The 16,699-nt window shown below is 66.1% G+C and overlaps 2 protein-coding genes across 2 annotated transcripts; one reads left to right on the plus strand and one right to left on the minus strand.

Moving 5' to 3' along the window:
* Positions 1-3,231: 3,231 nt before the first annotated feature.
* On the minus strand, positions 3,232-9,647 carry LOC128950322 (uridylate-specific endoribonuclease C-like). Its single transcript, XM_054295203.1, has 6 exons — positions 9,123-9,647; positions 7,497-7,696; positions 5,925-6,041; positions 5,399-5,505; positions 3,790-3,932; positions 3,232-3,331 (listed from the first exon to the last, which is right to left on the minus strand). The coding sequence occupies exons 1-6, from the start codon at positions 9,635-9,637 to the stop codon at positions 3,232-3,234; spliced, it is 1,182 nt and encodes a 393-aa protein (XP_054151178.1). The 5' UTR covers positions 9,638-9,647.
* A 1,111-nt stretch (positions 9,648-10,758) lies between these two features.
* TSPAN31 (tetraspanin 31) lies at positions 10,759-15,933 on the plus strand (the record flags this gene model as incomplete). Its single annotated transcript, XM_054295204.1, has 4 exons — positions 10,759-10,952; positions 12,182-12,349; positions 13,685-13,768; positions 15,756-15,933. Coding segments are annotated over exons 1-4 (493 nt in total), but the record flags the coding sequence as incomplete, so codon positions are not given.
* Positions 15,934-16,699: the final 766 nt, after the last annotated feature.

Raw genomic sequence — 16,699 nt, forward strand, 5'->3', positions numbered from 1 at the left:
CGGCCACGCTCTCCACGAGCCGCACCAGGCGGTTCAGGTGTCCCTTGGCCCCCTCGTGCCGGGCCACCTCGGCCCGGATGGCGGCCAGAGCCTCGCGCCGCTCTCGGGGGGCCCCCATGGCACCCCCGGTTCGTGCTCCGCGCTCGCTTCCTGCCGGGGCCGCGGCGCCACCCGCGGGGACACGTCACGGGCACGGCCCCGTGGGGCTGGCACGGCCCGGCCCCGGTGCACCGGGACAGCCGGGAGAGCCGGGACACGCCGGGACACGCCGGGACACGCCGGGACACGCTGGGACACGGGCACGGCCCGGCACGCCCGACGCCACGCCACGGGCACGGCAGTGACAGGCACAGGGGACACACACACACACGGGTGGGACATGGGGGGACACCCCGGGGACACCACGGCGTGTGCGGGGACACCCTAGGGGCGCAGGGGGACACCCACGGGGGGCTGTGTACACAAGCTGGGGACGCATCGGGCACATGCTGGGGACACACAGGCAGGCTGTGACACTTGTGCAGTGACAGGGACACAGCAGTGACGTGCTAGGGACACGGCAGTGGCATGTTGGGGACACACAGGCATGCTGGGGACATGTGTGCAGTGACACGGCCACAGCAGTGACAGGCACACAGCTGTGACATGCTGGGGACACCATGCTGGGGACACAGCACAGGGGACACGTGGGGACACGCACACTGGTGGGAGCTGGGGGGACACCCCGAGGACACTCCGGGGACACCACGGTGTGTGTGGGGACACCCTGGGGGCTCAGGGGGACACCCACGGGGGACTGTGTATACATGTTGGGGACACACGGGCAGGCTGGGGACACGGACACAGCAGTGACACGCTGGGGACATGTGCAGTGACACATGGGCATGCTGGGGACATGGGCGTAGTGACAGGGACACAGGAGTGAAATGCTGGGGACACACGGACACGGCAGTGACAGGCAGAGGGGACACGTGGGGACACACACACACGGGTGGGAGATGGGGGGACACCCCGGGGACACCACGGAGTGTGCGGGGACACCCTGGGGGCTCAGGGGGACACCCACACCCACGGGGGGCTGTGTACACACGTTGGGGACACATGGGCAGGCTGGGACACGTGTGCAGTGACACACGGGCACACTGGGACACGTGTAGTGACAGGGACACAGCAGTGAAATGCTGGGGACACACGGGCACGGCAGTGACAGGCACAGGGGACACACACATGGGGACACACACACGAGTGACACACAGGAGGGACACGTGGGGACACACACACACGGGTGGGAGATGAGGGGACACCCCGAGGACACCATGGCGTGTGCGGGGACACCCTGGGGGCACACGGGGACACCCACGGAGGGCTGGTGCAGACACGATGGGGATGTGGGGACATACATGTGTGTGGTGACACAGCCATGACATGCTGGGCACATGTATGGGCACGCTGGGGACACAGGTGTGGTGACGGGGACACAGCAGCGATGCGTTGGGGATGTACATGGACACATGGACATGCTGGGGACATGTGCAGTGACACGCAGGCACGCTGAGGACATGTGTGCGTTGACAGGGACACAGCAGTGACACGCTGGGGACACGCGTGCAGTGACACGTTGTGGACACACGGGTGCGCTGGGACATGGGTGTGGTGACACAGACACAGCCGTGACACGCTGGGGACATGTATGGGCACATGAACAGGCTGGGGACATGTGTGTGGTGGCACGGACACAGCAATGACGTGTTGGGGATGTATGTGGGCACACGGACATGCTGGGGACGTGTGCAGTGACACAGACACAGCAGTGACACGCTGGGGACATGTATGGGCACACGGACAGGCTGGGGACATGTGCAGTGACACATGGACACGCCAATGACGTGTGCAGTCACACATGGACATGTGCAGTGACACATGGACATGTTAAGGACACGTGCAGCCACACGGACATGCCAATGACATGTGGAGTGACACGGACATGCTGGGGACACATGCAGTGACACACGGACACGCTAATGACGTGTGCAGTGACACATGGGCACACTGGGGATGTGTGCAGTGACACACGGACACGCTAAGGACATGTGAAGTAACACACAGACACATTGGGGACACGGCAGTGACACACGGACATGCTAAGGACACTGCAGTGACACACAGACACGTTGGGGACATGTGCAGTGACACACAGACATGCGCAGTGACACACGGACACGCTAAGGACACTGCAGTGACACACGGGCATGTGCAGTGACACACGGACACGCTAAGGACACGTGTGCCATCCCGTGCACACACAGCCCACCCCCAGATGTCCCTCCAGGTGTCCCCAGATGTCACCCCAGGCACACCCAGGCCCCTTGTGGATGTCCCCGTGTCCCCCCAGATGTCCCCAGGTGTTCCCCACGTGTCCCCGTGTCACCCCAGGCACACCCAGGGCCCTTGGGGTGTCCCCGTGTCCCCCCCGGCCTTGGGCTCCTGCCCATCCCCCCCAGTGCCCACAGGGGGTCCCAGGACCTGGGGCGGTGCCACCACCTGCGGGGTGACAGCGGGCACTGGGGGGTCCCAGCGTCCATTGGGGGGTCCCAGCGGTCACTGTGGGGTCCCAACATCCACTGGGGGGTCCCAGCGGTCACTGTGGGGTCCCAACATCCATTGGGGGGTCCCAGGGGTCACTGCAGGGTCCAAGGGATCACTGTTGGGTCCCAGTGGCCATTGTGGGGTGACAGCAGTCATTGTGGGGTCCCAACATCCACTGAGGGGGGGGGTCCCATCAGTCCCTGTGGGGTTCCAGTGGTCACTGTGGGGTCTCAGCAGCCCCAAGCGGTCCCCATTGTCACTGTGGGGTCCTGGCGATCACTGTGGGGTCCCAACATCCACTGTGGGGTCCCAATGGTCATTGAGGGGTCCCAACACCCCCAAGGGGTCCCCGTGGTCACTGTGGGGTCCCAGCATCCCCTGGGGGTTCCCAGCACTCTTTGGGGGTCCCGGTGTCCCCATCCCCTGCACCGTCCAAGGCAGAGGCGGGAATGGGGTCAGGGGGGTTTATTGAGGGGTCTGGGGGGTCACGGGGGGTCCTGGGGGGGTCTATTGAGGGGTCCTGGGGGTCTATGGGGGAGTCAGGGGAGTCCTGGGTGGGTCCTGGGGGTGTCCTGGAGGGTTCACTGTGGGGTCAGGGGGGTCCTGGGGGGTTCATTGGGGGGTCCTGGGGGGGTCCTGGAGGGTTCACTGTGGGGTCAGGGGGTACGCCGATGCCACCAGGCGCTGCTTGTCCCAGCTGTAGGTCTGGATGGTGGCGGCCTCGCCCCCCAGGCTGATGTGGCACCTGCGGGGACAGGTGAGGGTGAGCCCGGGGCCGGGACCCCCGGGTGGGCACCAAACCCCCGGGTGGGTGCCAGGTCACCCCTGGGGTAGTGCCAGCTCCCTGCCCTCGGTACCAGCCCCCTCCCTTAGGTGCCAGCCCCCTGGGGGCAATGCCAGCCCCCTCCCATCAGTGCCATCCCCCTGGCGTGGTGCCAGCCCCTCCCCGCAGTGCCAGCCCCCTCTGCCCGCGGTGCCACCCCCCTGCCCATAGTGCCAGCCCCCTCGGGCGGTGCCAGCCCCCTGTGGCAGTGCCAGCCTCCTGCCCTCAGTGCCATCCCCCTGGGGCGGTGCCAGCCCCCTTCCGTCAGTGCCAGCGCCCTCCTCTCAGTGCCAGACCCTCGGGCACTGCCAGCCCCCTCCGCTCGGTGCCAGGTGCCCCCTGTGGCAGTGCCAGCCCCTGCCCGCGGTGCCCGCACTCACTGGCTGTCGGGCCGTGCCAGGAAGCAGAGCGTGAACAGCGCCAGGTCGAACTCGGGGCTGGAGCCCACCAGGAGCGACCCCCGCGATTTGAGGTGCCCGTCCCAGCGGAACCGCAGCGACAGCACGTCCGGGAAGGCCGCCCACTGCCGGGACAGACGGACAGACAGACAGACAGGGGGAGACGGCGGGGACAGACACACACACAGACACACAGACAGACAGACACACAGACACACATACAGACACACACACAGACACACACACAGACAAGGGGACACGGCGGGGACAGACACACGGACAGACACACAGACAGACAGACAGACACAGACACACAGACACACAGACAAGGGGACACGGCGGGGACAGACACACAGACACACAGACACAGACACACACACAGACAGACACACAAACAAACACACAGACAGACACAGACACACAGACAGACACACAGACGGACAGACACACAGACAGACGGACAGACGGACAGACAAGGGGACACGGGCGGGGACAGACACACAGACAGACACGCACACAGACAGACGGACAGACACACAGACAGACACACAGACGGACAGACACACAGACAGACGGACAGACAGGGGGACACGGTGCCGTGGGTGCCCATCCGCAGCCACAGCGCAGCCAGGGGGGCTCAAGGGGGGCACAGGGAGGGACACGGGGGTGGGCACGGGGGCACAGGGAGGGGCACGGGGGTGGGCACGGGGGGTACCCAGGCCATGAGGGCACAGGGACACGCGGGTACAGCCTCAGGGGGACAGCGGGTGTGGCCTCTGGGGACAGGGACACCAGGGATGCTCCAGGGGACAACCAGTGGGGACAACCCAGGGGACCGCGAGGTTCGGGGGGAATGTGGGGGGTGGGATCTCAGGGCACTGCGGGGACACAGTGACAGCGACCCTGGGGACACCCCTGGGGACAGAGAGCTTGGCTGGGGACACTGAGGGGGATGGGGCAGGAAGGGGAGCCCAGGGTGCTGCAGTGGGTGCCCCCTCTGTGTCCCCATGTCCTGCTCAGGGAATCCCTCCCCGTGTCCCCACGTCCCCTGTGTCCCCCTGTCCCTGTGTCCCCATGAATCCCGTGTCCCCGTGTCCCCGTGTCCCCCTGTCCCCATATCCTCATGTCCTCAATGTCCCCTTGTCCCCATGTCCCCCATGTCCCCCTGTCCTCTGGGTCTCCATATCCCCCAGTGTTGTCCCCATCCCTTACTGAGGGAATCCCTCCCTATGTCCCCATGCCCCCTGTCCCCCATGTCCCCCGTGCCCCCCATGTCCCCTGTCCCCTCACAGGCCCATCTCAGGTGTAGCTCAGGTACTCCAGCCATCCCCATGTCCTTGTGTCCCCCATGTCCCCATGTCCTCCCTGTCCTCATGTCCCTATGTCCCTGTGTCCCCCTGTGTCCCCTGTCCCCACTCATGGGCCCATTCCATGTGCACCCCAGGTACTCCAGCTGTCCCCATGTCCCCATGTCCCCCCGTGTCCCCTGTCCCCACTTACGGGTCCGTCCCAGGTGTAGCCCAGGTACTGCAGCCTCCCCAATGTCCCTGTGTCCCCCCCATGTCCCCCCGTGTCCCCTGTCCCCACTCACGGGTCCGTCCCAGGTGTAGCCCAGGTACTGCAGCCTCCCCGCGCTCTCCAGCGCCTGCAGCTGCACCCAGTTGTGACACCCGGACACCGCGTCCTTCTTCACCTCCCCTGGGGACACGGGTGACACAGACAGCCGGTGACCACAGCTGCCACCCCCCAGGGACCCCCCAACCCCCGGCATTGCCCCCCAAGCCTCCCCAGCTCTACCCCAAATTGTCTCCCCCATTCCCTTGGTGTCCCCCATGCCCTTGGTGTCCCCCCATCCCCACAGTGTCCCCCCCCATGCCCTTGGTGTCCTCCAACCTTGGTGTCCCCCCCCTCCCCAGTGTCTCCCCATGCCCTTGGTGTGCCCCCTATTGCCTTGCTGTCCCCTCACCCCCTTGGTGTCCCCCATCACCTCGGTGTCCCCCTGTTCAACCCCTGTCCCTGCTCCCTCCCATCCCCACAGTGTCCCCCCCTTCCCAGTGTCCCCACATGTCCCTCCATGTCCCCCAAGTGTCCCCCCGTGTCCCCCAGTGTCCCCTCACCCACAAAGACGTGCTCGAAGCCGGACGAGTCCAGCGCTTGTCCTTTGGAGCGCGAATAGAGCCCAAACCACATGGAGTGGAGATCGGCCCGGAACGCCTCGGCCGAGGGGTACAGCCCTGGGGACAGTGTGGGGACGGTGTGGGGACAGGGGGTACAGCCCTGGGGACAGCATGGGGACAGCGTGGGGACAGGGGGTACAGGCCTGGGGACAACACGGGGACACTGGGGACAGCGTGGGGACAGCACGGGGACAGTGTGGGGACAGGGGGTACAGCCCTGGGGGCAGCGTGGGGACAGGGGGTACAGCCCTGGGGACAGTGTGGGGACAGCATGGGGACAGGGGGTACAGCCCTGGGGACAGTGTGGGGACAGCGTGGGGACAGGGGGTACAGCCCTGGGGGCAGCACGGGGACAGTGTGGGGACAGTGTGGGGACAGGGGGTACAGCCCTGGGGACAGCGTGGGGACAGCGTGGGGACAGTGTGGGGACAGGGGGTACAGCCCTGGGGACAGCGTGGGGACAGTGTGGGGACAGGGGGCACAGCCCTGGGGACAGGGTGGGGCGTGTGGACAGGGGGGTCCAGCCCTAAGGACTGGGCAGGAGGACAGGAGGGACACTATGGGGACACTTTGGGGGCAGGGGGAACACCATGGGGACACTGTGGGAAGACCGTGGGGACAAGGGGAACATTGTAGGGACACTGTGGGGGTGCTGTAGGGACAGGGGGCACAATGGGGGGACACTGTGGGAACGTTGTGGGGACAGAGAGATCACCGTGGGGACACTGCAGGGACAGAGGGAACACTGTGGGGACACCGCAGGGACACCATGGGGATGGGGGGAACACTGTGGGGACACCACAGGGATGGGGGAACACTGGAGGGACATCATGGGGACACTGTGGGGACATTGTGCAGACAGGGGGATCACCATGGGGACACTGTGGGGACACTGTAGGGACAGGGGGAACACCGTGGGGACACCGGGAGGACAAGGGGTCACCATGGGGTTAGGGGGAGCTCCATGGGGACATCTTGGGGATAGGGGACACCGTGGGGACAGCACGGGGACAGAGGGAACACCGCGGGGACATCATGGGGACACGGTGGGGACAGGGGGAACACTGTGGGGGCATAGTGGGGACACCGTGGGGACACGGTGGGAAGACTATGGGGACAGGGGGGACACTGTGGGGACACCATGGGGATAGGGGGGACATCATGGGGACACCACGGGGACACCATGGGGACACTGTAGGAACAGGGGAAACACCATGAGGATATTATGGGGACACCATGGAGACAGGGGGAACACCATGAGGACACTGCGGAGACACCATGGGGACACCACGGGGACAGGGGGTCATCGTGGGGATAGAGGGAGCACCATGGGGACACCGTGGGGACAGGGGGACAGCGTGGGGACATCGTGGGGACAGAGGGATCACCATGGAGACACCGCGGGGATAGAGGGAACACTGTGGGGTCACCATGGGGACAGGGGGACACCGCGGGGATATCGTGGGGACATCGTGGGGACAGGGGGACATGACAGGGACATCGTGTCCCCACCTTTGTCGAGCACGAAGCGCTCGAGCAGTGCCAGCACCGGCGTGGCCAGCGCGGCCTCCAGGAACCGCTGCTGCTCCCGCAGCTCCTCCGGCGGCTCCGCCTCGGCCCGGCCCGTCTGAGGCTCGTAATTGTCCAGCAGGGCCAGCAGCGCCGAGACCGTGGGGACAGCCAGGAGCGACGGGGACACCCGCGAGAACAGCCTGGGACACGGGACAGGGAGTGGGGCGGGATGGGATTAGCCATGGGATGGGATTGGGGTTGGGATTGGGATTGGGATGGGGTGGGATGGGATTGGGATTGGGGTTGGGATTGGGGTGGGATTGGGATGGGATTGGAGTGGGATTGGGGTGGGATTGGGATTGGGATTGGGATTGGGATTGGGATGGGGTGGGATGGGATTGAGATTGGGATTGGGGTGGGATTGGGATTGGGATTGGGATGGGGTGGGATGGGATTGAGATTGGGATTGGGATTGGGGTGGGATGGGATTGGGATTGGGATTGGGGTGGGATTGGGATGGGGTGGGGTGGGATTGGGATTGGGATTGGGTGGGGTTGGGGGGATTGGGGTGGGGTTGCGGTTGGGGTTGGGGGATTGGGATTAGTGTTGGGATGGGATTGGGATTGGATTGAGATTGGGTTCAGGATTGGGATGGAATTGGGGTTGGGATTGAGATGGGATTAGGATGGAATGCAGTTGGGGTTGGGATTGGATTGGGATTGGCATGAGGGTTGGGATGGGATTGGGATTGGGGTGGGATTTGGATTGGGTTTGGGGTGGGATTGGGATTGGGATTGGGATTGGGGTGGGGTTGGGGTGGGATCGGATTAGAGTTGGGATTGGAGTTGGGATTGGGGTTGGGATTGGATTTGGGATTAGAATGGGATGGCACTGGGGTGAGATTGGATTGGATTGCATTGGATTGGATTGGATTGGAGTTGGGATTGGAGTTGGGATTGGGATCAGGATTGGGGTTGGGATGGGATGGAATTGGGATTGGGATAAAATTAGGATGGAATGTGATTGCGGTTGGGATTGGATTGAGATTGGCATTAGGATTGGGATAGGATTGGAATTGGGGTGGGATTGGGATGGGATGGCACTGGGGTGAGATTGGGGTGAGATTGGATTGGGGTGGGATTGGGACTGGAGTGGGATTGGGATTGGGTTGGGTTGGGATTAGGATGGAATTTGATTGGGGTTGGAATGGGATTGGGATTGCATTGAGACTGACATTAGGGTTGGGTTGGGATTGGGGTGGGATTGGATTGGAGTTGGGGTTGGGATTGGGATTGGGATTAGGATGGAATGCAATTGGGTTTGGGATTGGGGTGGGATTGGGATGTGATTAGGATGGAATGTGATTGGGGTTGGGATAGGATTGGGATTGGATTGAGATTAGGGTTGGGATTAGGATTAGGATTAGGATTGGGATTGGGACTGGGATTGGGATGGGATGGAGGGCAGGCGTGGGGACAGGTGGGATCAAGGGGTGAGGACAGAGCCAGGCGGGACAGAGAGCGGGAAGGGCAGAGGGGAGGGGGATGAGGGGAACACGGAGGGCGCCGAGCGCCCCCCACCCTCCCTCCTGTCCCCCCCTGTCCCCCCTGTCCCCCCTGTCCCCACCTGCCCGAGCCCTCCAGGTTCAGCTCCAGCTGCCCCGGCCCGGCCCGGTTCGAGTCCGCGGCGAGCAACTGCTCCGAGAGCTCCCGGAGCTCCGCGTCCGACACCGCCCGGGGCTCCGGTACCGCCCGGGGGGATCCCGGTACCTCTCGGGGCTCCGGTATCTCCCGAGGGGGCTCCGGTACCGCCCGGGGGGATCCCGGTACCTCCCGGGGCTCCGGTACCTCCCGGGGCTCCGGTACCGCCCGGGGCTCCGGTACCGCCCGGGGGGATCCCGGTACCTCTCGGGGCTCCGGTATCTCCCGAGGGGGCTCCGGTACCGCCCGGGGGGATCCCGGTACCTCTCGGGGCTCAGGGGGAGCCCCCCCGGTCCCGGTGCCGGTCCCGATCACCAGCAGCAGCCACAGCAGCCACGGAGCCATCGCTGCCCCCACCCCGGCCCCGCTGTCGCTTTTAGCCGCCCCTATCGCCCCTATCGCCCCTTCCGCTGTCGCGATAACGCGCCAAGGTCGCGACATGACCTCGCCAGACCCCGGGGGGCCACCCCGACCGCCCCCTCCCCCGGGCCGGCTGCACCCCCGGTTCCCCCCGTTGGTGACCCCAAGGACAGGTTTGGGGACTCGACCCCCGCCCCCCAAAATTTGGCCCCTCCCGGGGTGCGGGGACCCCCAAAGCGCCCCCTCCCCGCCCCTCCCCCGGAGCTGTTTAATGATTAATTAATGAATTAATCATTGGGGCGTTGATAAGGGAGCAAATGTGGCCCCTCAAGGACTTCCCAGGAGGGCGCGGCCTCGGGGGGCCACGGGGGGGTTTGGGGTACGCGGGGGTGGCTGGGGACCCCCAGGATCCTCCAGAGCCCCCCAGAACCCCCCAGAACCTCCCATGGCCCTCCAGGATCCCCCAGAGCCCCCCTGGGCCCCCCAGAGCCACCCAGAACCTCATCATAGCCCCCCAGGATTCCCCATGGCCTTCAGAATCCCCCCATGACCCTCCATGATTGCCCAGAGCCCCCCTGGACCCCCCAGAGCTCCCCAGGATTCTCCCAGGGGCTATGGGGGGATCCTGGAGGGCTCTGGGGGTCCCTGGGGTGCCATGGGGGGTTCCTGGGGGACTCTGGGGGGCTTCTGGGATGCAATGGGGGGGGTCCTGGGGTGTCATGGGGGGGTTCCTGGGGGGCTCTGGAGGCGTTCTGGGGACCATGAGGGGTCCCTGGGGTGCCATGGGGGGTTTCTGGGGGGCCATGGGGGATCCTGGAGGGATCCTGGGGGGCTCTGAGGGTCCTGGGGTGCCATGGGGGTCCCTGGGGGTCTCGGGGGTTGGGCGGGGCCGGGATTTGTGCGGCCAGGGGGGGTCGGGGGGGGTTGGAGGAGGGGCGAGGTTCTGGGGGCGGAGCAAACACAAAATCGCCCCGCCCCCTCCCGGGAGGCCCCGCCCCGCCTAGCCCGAGGCGTGCGCATGCGCAATAAGGAGAAAGCGTATTATGATGTGGGCGTGGCGATATCCATATACGGTGCTCGGGGCGGGGCCTAAACACGGGTACTGGGCGGGGCCTAAGGGCGGGGCTATGCAGGCACAGGGCGCGGTGGGCGGGGCGGGGCCCCTGCGCAGGCGCAGTGCGGGCGGGGCGCGCCGGGCGCGGGGCCGCGGTTTAAAGGGGCCGCGGCGCGGGGAGCCCGGAACCCCCGGGAGCCCCGGGAACCCCGAGACCCCCGGGACCCCCCGGGGCCCTCAGCATCCTCCCGGGACTGCCGCGAAGCCCCCGAGCCCGCCATGGTCTGCGGAGGCTTCGCCTGTTCGCGCAACGCGCTCTGCGCCCTCAACGTGGTTTATGTGGTGAGCGGGGGGGGGCTGTGAGGGGAATGGGGACCCCTCGGGTCTAGGGGGGCTCTGAAGGGATCGGGGACCCCTCTGGAGTAGGCTTTGAGGGAATTGGGGACCCCTCTGGGGGAGCCGTGAGGGGAATGGGGAACCCTCAGGTCTGGGGGGCTCTGAGAGGAATGGGGACGCCTCTGCTCTGGGGGGGAGATTGGGGGACCCCTCAGCTCTCGGGGGGCTATGAGGGGTTTGGGGACGTCTCAGCACTGTGGGGGATTGGGGGACCCCTCGGGTCTGGGGGGACCGTGAGGGGTTTGGGGACCCCTCGGGTCTGGGGGAGGAGTGGGGACCCCTCAGCTCTGGAGGGGCCGTGAGGGGATTGGGGACCCCTCAACTCTTCTGGGCGGGGATTGGGGACCCCTCTGCCCTGAGGGGACTCTGAGGGCATTGGGGACCCCTCAGCTCTGGGAGAGATTGGAGACCCCTCAGCCTTGGGGAGATCTGGGGAGGTCTGGAGGGCGGGGGATCCCCATCAGTTTGGGGTTCTGGGGTGCTGGGGGGTCCCCAAAGCTGGGGGGGCTCCTGGGACCCGCGTTCTGGGGGCGGCTCTGGGGCTGCCCCTGTAGTGGGGGCTGGGCAGGGCTGGGGGGACTCAGTCCCGGTTCGAGGGGGGCTCAGTCCCGGTTCCGGGGCACAGTCCCGGTTTGGAGGGGGTTCAGTCCCGGTTGGGGGGTTCAGTCCCGGTTCGAGGGGGGCTCAGTCCCGGTTTGGAGGGGGCTCAGTCCCGGTTTGGGGGACTCAGTCCCGGTTCCGGGACACAGTCCCTGTTTGGGGGGGGTTCAGTCCCGGTTTGGGGGTTCAGTCCCGGTTCGAGGGGGGCTCACTCCCGGTTCCGGGGCACAGTCCCGGTTTGGAGGGGGTTCAGTCCCGGTTTGGGGGTTCAGTCCCGGTTCCGGGGCACAGTCCCGGTTTGGAGGGGGTTCGGTCCCGGTTTGGGGCCCAGTCCCGGTTTGGAGGGGGTTCAGTCCCAGTTTGGGGGTTCAGTCCCAGTTCGGGAGGGGGCTCAGTCCCGGTTCAAGGGCACAGTCCTGGTTCGGGGAGCACAGTCCCGGTTTGAGGGTCACAGTCCCGGTTCAGTGGGGGGCACAGTCCTGGTTCGGGGGGCACAGTCCTGGTTCGGGGGGCACAGTCCCGGTTCGGGCGGGTTCTGGGGGTTGCCGGTGCCCCCTGACCCGTGCCCCCCCCAGCTGGTAGGGGTGCTGCTGGTGGCCGTGGCGGGCTGGGCGCGGGGCCTGGCCGGGGGTTCCAGCCCCCCCCTGCTCGGAGGAGCCTTCGCCGTCGGAGTCTTCCTCCTGCTGATCGCGGCGCTGGGGCTGCTCGGGGCCCTGCGGCACCACCAGGTCCTGCTCTTCTTCGTATCCTTTTGGGGGGGGAGAACCTCCGAGGACCCTCCTGGCACCCCCAACCCCTCCAGGGGACTCTCCTGGCACCCCCCAGCCCCTCTGTGAACCCCCAGCCCACTTGGGGCACCACGTCCTGCCCTGCTCTGTCCCCTCGGCCCAAAGCCCCCTTGGTCCCCAGCGCCCCTGGCTGGCCCTCCACCCCTGGCAGTGTCCCCAACACCCCTCTGGCTGTCCCAAACACCCCCTGGATGTCCCTGGCACCCCTAGCAGTGTCCCCAGTGCCCCCCCTGGACATCCCTGGCACCTCTGGCAGTGTCCCCAGCACCCCCTGGACATCCCTGGCACCCCTGGCAGTGTCCCCAACACCCCCTGGATGTCCCCAGTGCCCCCCTGGGTTTACCTGGCAGTGTCCCCAAGACCCCCTGGCTCCCCTGGCAGTGTCCCCAGTTTCCTCTGGATGTCCCAAAGCACCCTCTGAATATCCCTGGCACCCCTGGCAGTGTCCCTAAGCCCCTCTGGATGTCCCTGCCAGTGTCCCCAGTGCCCCCTGGCTGGCCCTGGCACCCCTGACAGTGTCCTCAACTTCCCGTTGGATGTCCCCAATGCACCCCTGGTGTCCCTGACACCCTTGGCAATGTCCCTGAGCCCCTCTAGATGTCCTTGGCAGTGTCCCCAGTGCCCCTCCGAATGTCTCTGGCACCCCCTGGCAGTGTCCCCAAGCCCCCCTAGATGTCCCCAGTGCGCCCCTGGACGTCCCTGGATGTCCCTGGCAATGTCCCCAAGCCCCCCTGAATGTCCCTGGCACCTCTGGCAGTGTCAAAAGCACCACCTGGATGTCCCCAGTGCCCCCTTCAGTGTCCCTGGCACCCTGGCAGTGTCCCTCAAGTCCCTCTGGATGTCCCTGCCAGTGTCCCAGTGGCCCCTGGGTGTCCCTGGCACCTCTGGCAGTGTCCCCAGCACCCTCCCTGGATGTCCCCAGTGCCCCTCTGGATGTCCCCAGTGCCCCCTGGGTGTCCCCAATACCCCCTTGGGTGTCCCTGGCACCCCTGGCAGTGTCCCCAACACCCTCTGGATGTCCCCAGTGCCCCCTCCCCGCCTGCCCCCCCACTGTGTCCCCAAAGCCCCCCGCTGTCCCAACCCCCCTCCCCTGTGCCCCCCCAGCTCAGCCCCTTCAGACCCTTCAGGGGGGTTCAAACCCCACCTGGGGACCCCAAAACCTGCAGGGGGTCTGGCTGTGGGGGCTCAGGGGGGATTTGGGGGTCAGAGGGCATTTGGGGGGGGGATCCCGAGGGGATTTTGGGTGGGTCTCTGTGCGTGTGTGCCCCTTGCCCCCCTTGACCCCCCCAGTACGTGCTGATCCTGGGCCTGGTGTTCCTGTGCCAGCTCGGTGGCGTGTCCTGCGCCTGCCTCGCCCTGGGCCGCGACGCTCAGGTGGGGTGTGGGGGACCCCGGGACCCCCCCAAAACCCCCGGGACTCCCCAAAACCCCCTGGGACCCCCTGGGACCCTCAAAACCCCCCTGGGACCCCCCCAAACCCCCTGGGACTCCCAAAACCCCCTGAGACCCCCCCCCGGACACCCCAAATCACCTGGGACCCCCAAAATCCCCCAGGCCCCCCAAAAAAACCCCTGGGACCCCCAAAACCCCTGGGACCCCTAAAACCCCCTGGACCCTCCCGGGCCCCTCCAAATCTCACAGGACCCCTTAAAATCCATTGGGACCCCCAAAACATCCTGGGAACCCCAAAATCCCCTGGGACGCCTCAAAACCCCATGGGACCCCCTGGGACCCCCCAAAACCCCTAGGACCCCCCAAAACCCACTGGGACCCCCCAGAACCCACTGGGAACCCCTAAAAACCCCTGGGACCCCCCAGGCCCTCTAAACTCCCCAGGACCCCTAAAACCCCCAGGACCCCCCTTGGGTCCCCCAAAATTTCCTGGGACTCCCAAACCCCCCAAAACCTTCCGGGCCCCCCAAAACCCCCTGGGACCCCCAGAACCCCCTGGGACTCACAAAATCCCTGAGACCCCCCCCCTCCAGACACCCCAAATCACCTGGGCCCCCCAAAATCCCCCAGGCCCCCAAAAAACCCCTGGGAGCCCCCAAAACCCCTGGGACCCCCCAAACCCCCTGGGACCCCCCAAAACCCCTGAAGAAACCCCCCAAAATCCTCTGGGACTCCCAAACCCCACAAAACCCCCTGGGACCCCCCCCAGTATCCCCTGGGAACACCCTTGGACCCCTCAACTCCTGGGACCCCCCCGGGGCCCCCCAAAACCCCTGGGACCCCAAAAACCCCCTCAGACCACTCTGGATCCCCCAAAAACACTTGGGATCCCCAAAAACCCCTTGGACCCCCAGGACACCCCCAGATCCCTCTGGGACCCCCCTGGGACCCCACAGCCCATCCCCCAATCCTGGGGTGCACAGGGACCCCCCCCTGCACCCCAAAATCCTTGGGGGGGGGGGGACGGACAGAATCCTCCCACCCCCCCTGGGGTCCCCCAGCCCTGGGAGGGGCACGAAGGGATTTGGGGGGGCCCTGTGGATGTGGGGGGGCACTGAGGGGTTTGGGGGGCCCTGGGGGGCACTGACAGGTTTTGGGGTGCCCTGTGGCATGCTTGGGGGGGTCCTGGGGGTCCCTGGCCATTTTTGGGGTGCCCTGTATCGGTGGGGGTGTTCCAGGGGTCCCTGACCCGTTTTTGGGGTGCCCTGTGTCAGTGTGGGGGGGTTCCTGATGGTTTTGGGGTGCCCTGTGTCAGTGTGGGGGTCCCTGACAGTTTCGGGGTGCCCTATATCAGTGTGGGGGTCCCTGACCATTTTTGGGGTGCCCCCTACCCCCAGGAGCGGCTGCTGTGCTTGGCCTGGCCGCTGCTGAGCGGGGGGTTTCCCGGGGGTCCCTGACCATTTCAGGGTGCCCTGTGTCAGTGTGGGGGTGCCCTATATAAATATGGGGGTCCCTGACGGTTTCGGGGTGCCGTGTATCAGTATGGGGGGTCCCTGACGGTTTTTTGGGGGGGTCCCTGACGGTTTCGGGGTGCCCTATATCACTATGGGGGGTCCCTGACCATTTCGGGGTGCCCTGTATCACTATGGGGGTCCCTGACGGTTTTGGGGGGGTCCCTGACGGTTTCGGGGTGCCCTGTGTCAGTGTGGGGGTCCCTGACGGTTTCAGGGAGCCCTATATCACTATGGGGGTCCCTGACGGTTTTGGGGGGGGTCCCTGACCATTTCGGGGTGCCCTGTATCACTATGAGGGTCCCTGACGGTTTTGGGGGGGGTCCCTGACGGTTTCGGGGGTGCCCTGTGTCAGTGTGGGGGGTCCCTGACGGTTTTGGGGGGGTCCCTGACGGTTTCGGGGTGCCCTGTGTCAGTGTGGGGGTCCCTGACGGTTTCGGGGTGCCCCTGCCCCCCAGGAGCGGCTGCTGCGCTCGGCCTGGCCGCTGCTGAGCGGGGGGGCGCGGGGGGAGCTGCAGCTCCGGCTCGGCTGCTGCGGTTTGGGGGAGCCCCCCGGGACCCCCAGCCCGGGCAGCGCCCCCCCCCGCCAGCCCCCCCGGCCTGGAGCCCCCCTGGGGACCCCCAAACTGCCCCGCTGTGAGTCTGGGGGGGGCCGGGGGGAAAATGGGGGGATTGGGGGGGAAATGGGGGGATTTGGGGGATTGGGGGAGTCGGGGAGGGAAATGGGGGGTTGGGGGGGATTTGGGGGTGATTGGGGAGTCTAGGGGGGAAATGGGGGGAATGGGGAGTTGGGGGAGGGTTTGGTGATTTGGGGGTGATTGGGGAGGCTGAGGGGGAAATGGGGAGATTGGGGTGGATTTGGAGTCGGGGAGGGAAATGGGGGGATTGGGGGGATTGGGGGGGGATTGGGGGGCTGGGGGGGAGAATGGAGGGGTTTGAGGGGGGTTTGGGGGTGATGATTGGGGGTGATTGGGGAGTTGGGGGGGGAAATGGGGTGGATTGGGGGGATTTGGGGGGGGATTTGGGAGTTCGGGGGGATTGGGGGTGATTGGGGGGTGTTGGGGGGGAATGGAGGGGGTTTGAGGGAGGTGTTGGGGGTGATTTGGGGGGGATTCCGGAGTCGGGGAGGGAAATGGGGGGATTGGGGGGGATTTGGGGGGCTGGGGGGGGGAATGGAGAGGTTTGAGGGGGGTTTGGGGGGGGATTTGGAGAGTTAGGGAGGGGAAATGGGGGGGGTTGGGGGGGATTTGGGGGGGATTTGAGGGGGCTGGGTGGGAATGGGGAGATTGGGGGGGATTTGGGGGGGATTGGGGAGTCGGGGAGGGAATTGTGGGGGTTGGGGGGGATTTGGGGGTAATTAGGGGGGCTGGGGGGGGAGAATGGAGGGGTTTGAGGGGGGTTT

This window comes from Melozone crissalis, unplaced genomic scaffold (assembly GCF_028551555.1).
Source record: "Melozone crissalis strain CALT ecotype California unplaced genomic scaffold, PUWL_Pcris_2 ptg000537l_1, whole genome shotgun sequence".
Classification (NCBI taxonomy): Eukaryota; Metazoa; Chordata; class Aves; order Passeriformes; family Passerellidae; genus Melozone; species Melozone crissalis.